The sequence below is a fragment of the Meleagris gallopavo genome, chromosome 26, assembly GCF_905368555.1.
Source record: "Meleagris gallopavo chromosome 26, MGAL_WU_HG_1.1, whole genome shotgun sequence".
Taxonomy (NCBI): Eukaryota; Metazoa; Chordata; class Aves; order Galliformes; family Phasianidae; genus Meleagris; species Meleagris gallopavo.
In genome coordinates this window covers 928,628-939,668 of record NC_139429.1, presented here as the reverse complement: position 1 = coordinate 939,668, position 11,041 = coordinate 928,628, and the positions used below count along the sequence as shown (strand labels likewise).

At 48.6% G+C, this 11,041-nt stretch overlaps 1 protein-coding gene across 5 annotated transcripts in view; it reads left to right on the top strand.

Moving 5' to 3' along the window:
• The window catches only part of ETS1 (ETS proto-oncogene 1, transcription factor), a 69,884-nt gene that overhangs the window by 49,137 nt on the left and 9,706 nt on the right, over positions 1-11,041 (top strand). For all 5 annotated transcript variants that reach the window (XM_010723582.4, XM_010723578.4, XM_085209129.1 and 2 more), the window contains 3 exons: positions 2,260-2,337; positions 2,462-2,710; positions 6,289-6,549. In XM_010723582.4, the coding sequence (XP_010721884.2) occupies positions 2,260-2,337; positions 2,462-2,710; positions 6,289-6,549 (588 nt within the window). The remainder of the gene's footprint in view (positions 1-2,259; positions 2,338-2,461; positions 2,711-6,288; positions 6,550-11,041) is intronic.

The following is an 11,041-nucleotide window of genomic DNA, read 5'->3' as shown; positions in this document are numbered from 1 at the left end:
ACGTTGTGGTCAATCCTATTTCTATTTGCTATAAGCCATGGCTTGTAACACAGCTCTGCCTTCCTGCAACTGGAAGAGGGGTGCAATGTGCTGCAGCTTCTGGCTGAGGCACTGGGCTGGGTCTGCTCCCAGCTCTGCTCTTCTTGCAGGTTCCCTGAGGTACGGTGAGGAATTTGGTGCTGTATTGCTCAAGTAGGGTTCCAGTTCCCCTGCAGCACTGACACATGGATGTTTGGATGCTGCAGTCAGGAGGATGCAAAAGGTGTGAGATAGATAACGGCTTTGACAAAGAAGCTGGAAGTCTTTTGTAACTACTGCAGATTTTCTTCCAAGAGGATGGAAAAAAATAAAACCCAGTTTATTTGTCTCAACACCACTGACATAGCTCTGGGAACCAAGAAATCCCCGTTCTGTGTTCAGCTTTGTTGGTGACTTCATCACTTCTTGCTTAAGTTGTCTGAGCCATAGTTTGGATGGTGGGTTCTGAACACATCTCCCAGAGGGACAATATCTGTAAGTATTTGGAGAGTAACTGAGGAGAGCTTCCAAGAAATAACCAGCTTCACTCCAAGGACTAATTCCTCTTCCCTGGAAGTCATGAGACTCATCTTACTGGTCTCATATCTTCAGGCCCCAGTCAAGTCACATCTCTCCCTGTGCGAGATGAGACGTTTCTCTCCGCTTTGCAGCTGAAGTTGCGAAGCATGAAGGGATCACCATGCCCAAAGGTTCACCAATAGAGCCACACTATGGGTGAGCCCACAGGGTCCTCTCACCAATCCCCACTTCTGGCACCCGTCACCCGGTCACCTGCCATCATCACCCAGACCTGGTGATGCCGAGGGTGATGGCTAACCCTGACGTGCCTGGCGTTACCTGTGGTGGTGTGACTGCTGGAGTGGGGTCGTACTGGGGCAGACTGTGACCCCGCTGTCCTCCTGCTAACACTCCTCCCTTTTGTGAGCTCTTTCCGAAGGAGTGACTCACGGACCACAGCCTGCTCAGGGTTTAAAAATGGCAGCAGATGGGCGACTTTTCCCTGCATGGATTTGGGTATTTTCAGGCCTATTTTTCCAAATTTCTTCCTAAAATAGCCTCTTCAGTTACCAGCAGTCAGCAGTGCCCTCCGCTTGACTGTAAGCATAGCTGAAGGTTGCTCTCTTTCCCTGTGGTCACCCTCCCTGCCCCTTGGCAGACTCCGTGGGGAGAAAAAGAGCATTTCTCATTAGGTCTCTCTGTTTGCACAAAACCTCCTTTTGTTGGAAGATATTTTCCACCCTGCAATCCCCAGGAGAGAGGGCCAAAATTAGGCTCCTTGCAAACGAATGTGCATTATCTTCAGTTTGCTTCTTTATAGCCTCAGCAGAAATAAATATAACCCAGAGTTGTTAGTGCATTTTATTTTTGTTACCCTTTGCAAAGAAAAAAAATCTCCCATGCTGATATCTCTGCCTGCGTGCCGTACTGGAATGAGTAAGGTGTTAATGGAAAAACTGGTCAGGAGGAGCTGTGTGGCTTTTAGGTGGGGAAGCAAAGTCAGTGCTGAGGCTGGGAGCAGCAAAGTGCTCAGAAAGAGCAGTGGAAAATGGGCAGTCTGCTTTGATGTGATGCTTGCTTGTTCCCAGTGAACCACGCCTATAGAAAGGTCAACATTTGTGGTGCTGCCCATATGTAGTCTGTGCAGTGTGTGTTAGGGCTGGTTAAAGGAGAGGATGGCAAAGCTTTGAGCTGGGATCCTCTGCCTTCATCAGGCGTAAGGTGAAAGGTGCTGTGTACACGGGAAGGTAGCATTAACTTAATGTTGTAGGGGCTGGTTTTGGTCTGCATTACACACTTACTTACATCTACCTGGCCTAAAAATGGAGAGTTCTCCAGGAAAACAGCTGTCCTTGAATGGTGGTCTTTGTCATAAAATCATACATGTAACCACGTGAAGTAATTTCTTAAAGAAAGAAGCTGATGAAATAAAGGATGCAAGGAAATTATGTAACAAGCATTGTAGAACCACCTGGAGCCGTGGATAGAGAGAACTGTTAGTTTGTTTTGTTTAAATTTGTGGGTCTGCAGCAACAGTTCCCAAAGGAGCCTGAATGTATCAAGCATGTGTTTCAGTGGCATATCAGCACTTTGCTGCACGTTTCCTTTGAATGTCCCAATTTAACCCAGGCAGGACGTTTAGAGCTCTCTGCATCACAGCATGTTTTGCAAAGCATGATATGTCTATGGACATGTGACAGCTGCTGCCTTTTCTCTTTGCAGAAGAGGCAAAACCGTACCCGGCAAACGGAGTGAATGCTACGTATCCAGAATCCCGCTATACTTCAGACTACTTCATTAGTAAGTCCCAATTATTGTTATCACTATTGTGCTTCCAGGCATAAAAGGGCCACCTCCTAGAGGTGTCTCTGCATCATATGAGGATTGCTTGCTTTGCTTTCTGAGCCTCTCATCCTGCCGACAGGTTATGGCATTGAGCACGCACAGTGCGTGCCTCCCTCCGAATTCTCCGAGCCCAGCTTCATCACAGAGTCCTACCAGACCCTCCATCCCATCAGCTCGGAAGAGCTTCTGTCCCTCAAGTACGAGAACGACTATCCCTCAGTCATCCTGCGTGACCCCGTCCAGACGGACTCCCTGCAGACAGACTACTTCACGATCAAACAAGAAGTGGTAACGCCGGACAACATGTGCATGGGACGTGCCAGTCGAGGTATGGTTGGGTGTCTCTCATGGTTTGCTTGAGTTCTTGCTGTCTCTGCTTACATGAACATGAGTGCTGCCTTCCCTTCTGTAGGAGATGGTCCTTCATGAGGACCAAAGCCAACAGGGAGCCATGCAATACCAGTAATGAAGCTGTTTCCCGACATGTGTCATTTCTGGGGTTGAACTCCCAAAGAGTTTCTCTGAAGGCTTTGAAACTTTCCTGCCTTTCTTTCTGGGGAAAAAAAGAAGGTCTTTCTCGTCTCCACTCTACTGCTGTATTTTGCAGCTGCAAAAATGTAGCCCTGCACTTTGAAGTCAAACCTGAGTGAAGCTGAAATACGCTTTTCGGTTATTAGGGAGGACAGACTGCTCTGTGATTGTAGAAATCTCGCTTTCCTAGAAAACCAGGCAAAAAAAAAAACCAAAAAACAAAACAAAAAAAAACAACCCACAAATCCTTCACAAGTTCTCATTAGGAATTACTGTCTAAAGCTCTGAAAGCTTTTACACTTGATGATCCAAAGTCTTTACCATTACCTCCAGTGATTTTGATGGCTATTTGCTTGAACTGGTGATCTGTTCCAGTGAAGCCAAGCCTTGTACTTTGTTAGGAGACTCACATATCATGTGCTGGGTCAATAACAGGCTCCCTGAATCCTGTGCTATACCCCACATCTCTAGAATTATATCATTGTTGTTTGAGTTGATGGGCTTTAAACACGTAAACACTTCAGAAGATTTGAGTCTAATGCCTTTTCAATTCATTCAGTTAAATTCTGAACACATGGGGCCCAGGTGCCCAACTATTTTGTAATTTCATTGCTTAAAGTGAGGCCAGGGATCTGGCTTATGGCAGATATTCAAAGAAAGATTTTAAAGCATGGAGCTCAAAGTCACTTACAAAGGGCTGTCATTATCTCTGGCTTCCAGGTAGGGAACCTGAGGCAGGGGGAAGAGATCTGACTTCTCTGCGATCGTGTCCTGAATAGAATCCAGGTGTCTCCATGCCTAAAATTTATTATGCCATCTTGTTCCTGTGTGCTGGATTTGATGTTGAATGTTTAAACCCATTCATCCAGCACTGAAGGCTGAAGATGTGCTGGCTCCCTGTGAAAGCCCCTTTGCAGGTGTGCATTGTGTATGTCTTGCACAGCGGAGCTCATTTTGAGTTGCTCATTCTTTTTCAAGGCTGGGAGAGCTAACGACAGGAAATTTATTAATTATATTATTTATTACTTTGCTTCTGCTGGATGAGAGAGGTGACTTGGATGATACAGTGAGTCAAAAGGACAGCAGTGTCACAGTTCTGGGTAAGCTTCTCTTTCTGGGGTTGCTTTTCTGTCATTCTTTCATCTGTGTCCTTTGCTCTTCTTGGACTTTTCCTTAACATAGGTGATTTCCTAAGAATTCTCATTGAAATGCAATGACTCGGGGATGCTTTTGCAATTGTATTTTGAGCATGTTCCTACTGGAAAGCCTTAGAAGGCTCCAGGGAGGGAAGAAGGAGCCCTTCACTCAGCATTGGGGTCCAAAGGCCCTGGCATTAGCTAATGCTACTGATTGCTGTCGAAGAAATGCAGCACATCGTGGGTATGCTCACACTGGCACTACATTTAAGCAATGTAGAATGGCCTTTGGGTGGCATAAATCCTCCCAGAGTGCTATAAGGAAGCTTTAATGTAAGCCAGAGTCCAGTTTATTTATATTTACAGACATTTCTACCTCCCACTTATTAATAAGGTTAATCATTCGTGAAGTCAAGCACTTAAGGAAGAGAGACATCAGGGTGAAGATTTTCCAGACAGTTGCACTTTGCCTTGCTTTGTGTGGGCATTAGGAGTTAATTTTGTGGTTCCAAGAGAGGTTTTTCTGTCTGCCTTATCAGTGAAGGTGTCTGGCTGGGAAACGTGGCTGTCAAACTCCTTAACAAATTTCTCCTGAGTAGGTGCAAGGCATGGTTTGTAAAGGCTCATAGCTAGGTCAAACTTGGGTGAATTTTCAATGATAGGACACAAGTCATGGCTCTAATGCTGAAGCTGTTCATCTGGCAGATTGTTAATTCTTTATCCAGAAGAGCTTGTGCCTTGGTATTTCTCAGAGAAGTGGTTATACCAATTAAGGAACTTGCACAGAACCGTGATATTTTCCCCTCACAGGATTCAGGAATTGGTCAAAGCGCATTTTGTAAGTTCTCAAAAAACTGAAAGAGAGAGAAAAAAAAAGAATTTGAAGCGTGGATATCGCCAGGAGAATCATTTTGAAACTTGGACTCTCCAGAAGTAACAAGCAAGGTTTCCAAGGGGGAATGATGGATGTCAGGCTACACTGAGACTCATGAAGTCATGTGAAGGAGAAGCTGGGTCTAAACTGGAAATCCCAGCTTGTAAGACCAGTTCATTTGCTTGAAGATGGAGCATCTCTGCGGGATGAAGAGGGAGATGCCTGTTGCTGAGGCCAACAGTCAGGGCAGAGCTGCCTTTTTGGCATAGCTCCACACCCACAGTAGTTAAGTCTTTTTGCAGCAAGTGCTCTTCGAACTACAACACAACAAATATCTGGGGGAGCGTGCCAGCATCCTTCCACGATCCCGTTCCCCTGTGATTTACTATCTGGGCCCAAGCTGTGGGTAGCTCTGCCAATGGAAATTTCTCCAGGAGTTCTTGCACAATCCCAGCAGCTGTTTTTAGCCCGGTTTGGGAAGTTAGTGAACTTGAATGATCCTGTTATGCTCTCAGTTTGTCAGTAAAGATGTTGAGCAATCGGCAGTGTGAGGGAGATCAGAGAGAGCAATTTCAGTTTGTTCTCTGTATCCTTTTTTAGCTCGCTGCTTTAAGTACAGAGGGTATACTTGTGCTGTTCCTAGTGGGTGTAAATCAGCATAGTGCTGCTGAGGATCTGGCCTCCCAAGTTCTGGTCTTTACTAAAAATACCCTGGAGAGTAGTCTTGATACAACCCAGCTGTGCTCACCTTACCAGAACTGGAAAAATAGCTGTTTGAGCTCTCAGACTTTCGCTCCCTTCCTCCGTCAAATCGCTGCTGTTTGGGGATTTGGGGGTGGAAGTCGATTGTAACACATGGCAATAAAAGGCTGCTTATGGTTTTGTAGGGAACATGAAAAGCAAAGAAGCCGGGTGTCCAGTGCCCTTGAATAAGCCTGAGCAGTGCTTACATAGGACTGGCAGTTATAATATGGCAATTATTGCAGACCCTTACCTTTCTGCAGCAAGAGGCCTTGGAGGGCCCATGTTTAGGCCCTGAATATCTGTCTAAAGTGGATTGTTTCTCTGCCATTGCCTTTTGGAAACAGAGGACAGTTTTCAGTAGGCCCCAGGCACCTGTCTTTTGTAGAGAGTCAAGGCTCTGGGTTTTTTTTTCCCCTAAGCCCTGCTCTTGAATTACGAAGGTAACGAAGATATCCTTGTTTCAGGGCCTGGATTTGAGTCGTATGGTGACACACAGCCCGATAGCAATGTTTGCCTGGCTGCCTTGTTGCAGGCAAGCGAAGCACCCTTCTCATGACCACATTGACTGAGAGCATCCCTATGTTGGCCAGGCACCTCTCACATTGCCTTCCTTCTCAACAGGTAAACTGGGTGGCCAGGACTCCTTTGAGAGCATAGAGAGCTACGACAGCTGCGACCGCCTGACGCAGTCCTGGAGCAGCCAGTCCTCCTTCCAGAGCCTGCAGCGCGTCCCCTCCTACGATAGCTTTGACTCGGAGGACTACCCCACCGCCCTGCCCAACCACAAGCCCAAGGGCACCTTCAAGGACTATGTTCGAGATCGGGCTGACATGAACAAGGACAAGCCTGTCATTCCTGCCGCTGCCCTCGCTGGCTACACAGGTAGGGTCGCAGTCCCTGGAAAGCACCTCTGTGCTCAGCACTTCATGGAGAGCCTCTGCGTCAGGAGAGGGCAGAACCTCCAGGGTCTCTGGGTTGCTCTGAGTGAGGGTTTATGGGGTCAGCCCAAGGCTGTATCCTTTGGGCATAGGTACTCCGACCCTTAGGTAGGATCTGAGCACTGGGCCCTTGTGTGTTGTTTACGCTGGATGCCTCCTGTTGACTTCGGTAGGAGCTGGGGTCTGGTGAGCTTTGTTGAGAACTCAAAGAGAGCCCTGGCTTCCCCACTGCCACTTTCATGCAGTGCATTGGCCTCTTGCTTGTGGTTTCCCACCTCAGGCAGGACTGGCTGTGTTTCAACATTGCTATGCATGATGCAGAATGATCTTATCCCCTTTCAGCAGGGAGGAAGGAACTTTGTTTTGCTTTTTGTGCTGGTGCGAGACAGGGATGGGATACTGCCAAATGAGATCCAAGCATTTTCCATTCCCTGCAATGAGAGAGATGAGAAGGTGATAGACTATGGGAACTTTGTTTTTTTACACGATAGTCCCCCCGCAATCTGGCCACCTCCTTTCTTCATGGAGAGAAACATGGGATCAGGCTTCAAGCCAATGTCGATGTAATCCTTTCCAGTCATTCTGTGCTATGTCATTTCCCTGTAAGACAGGTAATGTTTGCAGGGCAGCCTTCTGCCTGCTCTTTCCCTGGTTCACACTGATCCCTCCTCCTCAGCTGGTAGCAGCTGTGGCCCAGAGGAGCCAAGCAGTGGAAATAGTTCTGCAGATAAAAATCATCAAAAGGTTCAGAGCAGATCCTGATGTGTGACTGTCCCTGAAATCTCCTCCCACACACAGCTCGTCTGCAGGCTCAGACTGAGTTTTTGTTGGGGGTAAATGCAGAGGGGAGGAGAGGTGGAGAGATAATTTTAGGAGCAGTGTGTAAAAAAGGAAGTGGTTTGTTGCTATAGCTTTAGTTAGAAAGAAAGCTCAACTTGGCCTTGCTGAATGAGCCTGTTTTGAGCAGGTCTATGCAAAATAAAAGTGTGCTCTGCCATTCCTGAATGGCTTTGCTGGGGGCTGTGGTGGGGAGAGGCGTGAGTGGTAGGAGGGGCTCTGCCCCAGCCGCCGAAGTTGGAGTTCCTAAGAAAAGAGGTCAGAAGCTCTACTTGCACTTCTTTCTTCCTCTTTTCCTCCGATAACACCTTTCACTGGGGCTGTGAAAGTGTGCAGGGCACCCATCGCCTGGGAAGGAGCTTGGCTGCTGGGGCGGGAAGTTTTCCTCCCTATTTGCTGTTGCTCATGGAGGCGGAGAGGCTGCGCTCCCAGCTCCCTCTGCAGCGAGGAGCCAAAGCTGGGGCTGGACCCGGTGCTTGGCCAAGGAGCGTTAGCACCCCAAAGTGTGTCCTTGGGCTCTTGCCACAGGGAAAGCGAGGCTTTGGCTTATGCAGTGCCAGAGCACACTTCCAAAAGCTTTTCTCTGCATAACTTTTTCCCTTGCCTCGTTTCAAAGCCTGTTTTGAGCTGGGAAGATAATCCCCTGGCCCAAGCGCTCTGACATGATCAATAAGTTTTTTCATTGCTTTACTTGAAAAACTTTAAACAGAGAGGAAAATTAGAGGTTTCCAGGAACACCAATCACTTGGCAATCCTTCGGTCAGAGTGCTGCTTTCTCCAGAGGCTGCTGAGTAGTTATTCAGAGCTGAAACTGCCCCTGCCTGCATTTACCGTGGAGAAGGATCTTTGGACTGACAAACTTTGCAAATGTGTGACTCTAGGGATGTCCTCCATCCCTTTTTAATGTCTACTGACCTGTCAGCACCTCATATTTCCTGTGTAGAGGGAACCTAGCATGGGTGCAAGGCGAGGCCAGGTTGCTCTGAAAGCAGGTCACAGAGAGAGCGAGTGAGAACATGTTGCATGACGAATTGTAGGAGAACTTGGCCCCTCTCAAAACTGTTCTGCAGTAGTTTATTTCTGGAAAAAGAAAGAAAAAAAAAAAAAAAGGCTGGCCATGGAGAAGTGCAGGACCTCTCATTGGCCTGCTGAGAGGGGACGGTGGGGATTCTCAGACCGAAGTCCTGGCTTCTTGTTTTTGCTTTGCTTTACTTTTACTTTACTCAGGGGAGGAAGTGCTATCTGGTGGCTAGAGCTGAGGAACTCGAAGTCTGAGCTCTCTACAGCTCTGCTGAGGAGGTGGAGCCTCCAAAGGAGCAGAGCAGGGGACTGCCAGCCCGTGGCCCCACAGCTTTCCATCTCTCACCCAGAGCATCCTTGGAGCACGCACCCAACACTGACACCCCATCACCAGCCAGCAGACGTGCCACGGTGCCTTGGCACGGAATACCACATCCATCACCTCGGGGGCTCTCTGGGTTTGTGTTAGGAACCTGCCAATACTACTTGGCTCTGTCAGCATGGGCCTGTTTTGCTGGTGGCCCTGGGAGGTGGCACAGCCTTATCGCAGCTGCGGCAATCTCTGATGGTATCTGCCCCGGGAGGCGCACGCTGCACTGAGAAGGTGCATTTTGACGGAAGCGCCATTTGCATTTGATGTGTTCCTCACCCAGCTCGCAAGCAGCTTTTCAGAGCTGTGTTATCTGCCCCCACATCTTGACCTAATTTAACAAGTTGCCATGGTTGCTCAGATAGAAATTGATGCAATTTTCTTATCTTTTTTGAAGGAGAAATGTAACTGCTCCAGAGTTGGTAAACTACAGTTTCCACAGCTGCAGGGAAGGATGTCCATGGACACCTTTTTTGGGGGCAATCTCTCTGGAGTTTGGCCAACTTGAGCCTTACTATAAGCCAGGTTTTATTCCTTTTTGAAATGACCTAGGACAACGCAAACCTTAACACTGGACAAGCATCAGGATATGTCTGCTCTGCAGGCAGATGTGAGAACTCGCACTGAGTTATCTGAGTGAGCAGTGAGCTCCACAGCACAGCGTTTGGTGTGGGTGAGTGCCTCATGCTGCTGCACGAGCCCTCCATCCTGAGCTCAGCCGTGCCAAATGGAGCTCTGTGCCACCTGCAGGGCTGCATTGCTGGATCCCACGAGCTGCCAGCCTCTGTGGGTACTGCAGCAACCTGCATCCTTCCTGAGAGCAAACACTGTGTGAATGAGTACCACTGGGCTGTAGCAGAGCAGCACGCTGCCCATGCTGTGGGCCTGACCACACTGGTCTTCAGCCTTTTTGCCCTATATTTATTTTCCACTGCTCTGACCTACTTGTGCTGCTGACCTTCTACTGGTGCAGGTCCAGCAAAGGTTCAGACCCCTTGCTGCTCCAGGCTGAATTGCTTTTCTTGAGCACCCCATAGCACCTGCATGAGTTCATAGCCAAGCTGTGGTGTTTGCTTTGTGGCACAAAGGACCTCAGCAGCATCTGAGTGAGCCGGGGCTTTCCGTCTCCTCACAGCGTTTCCTACAGCACTGAGCTGTGATGCACTGAGCCTCTGATCCTGAGAGCTGAACCAGCAAAGCACAGCGATTCCCCTTGGGCCTGGGGGGGGGGGGGGGGGGGGGGGGGGGGGGTAGGGAGGAAAAAGGGATGAGCAGGATGAAATGACTGCAAAGCACACCTCGATGCCTTGGCTGCACAAAGGCCTGGATTGCCTTTGTAAGTTGTGCTTTCTTATGGGGCAGGTTAGGAAGTTGCTGAAGTCTTCACAGGCAATCTCAGCACTGAAGGAGTTAATGTCCTTGCCCCAGCTAGTATCACACACACCCTGGCTGTCTCTGACTGTCTCTCTTAGCGACAGATTGATGCTATCTTCATTATCACTCTGCCCTTAGAGAAGACATCAGCAGTGCAGGGATGAGATGCTATCTCCTGAGCACCCAGCACCGCTTCTGTACAGCTAACGGTTGTGCCCTGGATCCAGCCCTGAGCGTTGCTATCAGCATTCATGGCACTGTATTGATAATGGCTCAAATGTGCCCCGTGAACCCATCCACCCCATCCAGACCATCTGTGGTGCAGATGAAGCCATGCCTTCGACAGCCTCCGTTTCTGTGTGATGCTTATCAGTGAGACAGAAGTGAAAGCACGCAGCTGCTGTTTTGCAAGAAAGTCGATGCCAAAGAAAGTGGGTGTCTTTCAAGAGAGTTTGTGTGCTGCTTCTTCCCTTCTTCTTACTATGCTGCTGGTCTTCAGCTTCCAGCCTGTGATCTCCCAGATTTGGGCATGCAAAACACACCAGCACGACCCTGCCATGCTCCGGACATGTGGGTGTCTGTCCTTGGCATCCAGATCCTGTGCAATTGCTTTTCTAGAAACATCAGCATCCTTCCTTCCTGCATCCTGCCTGTGTGAGCATTTGTATCTGCTGGCATCTTGGTTTAGGGGAATTTGGAGATGCAGCATGAGATGCAGGAGATGATGCTCATTCACTGACTTTGAGTCCCATGCTTTGCCTGCTCTTGCATGGTGACTTTATGTCACCAGCAGCATCTCCTGCTGCAGCATTATGTTGCAGGGTGGGGAGCTGCA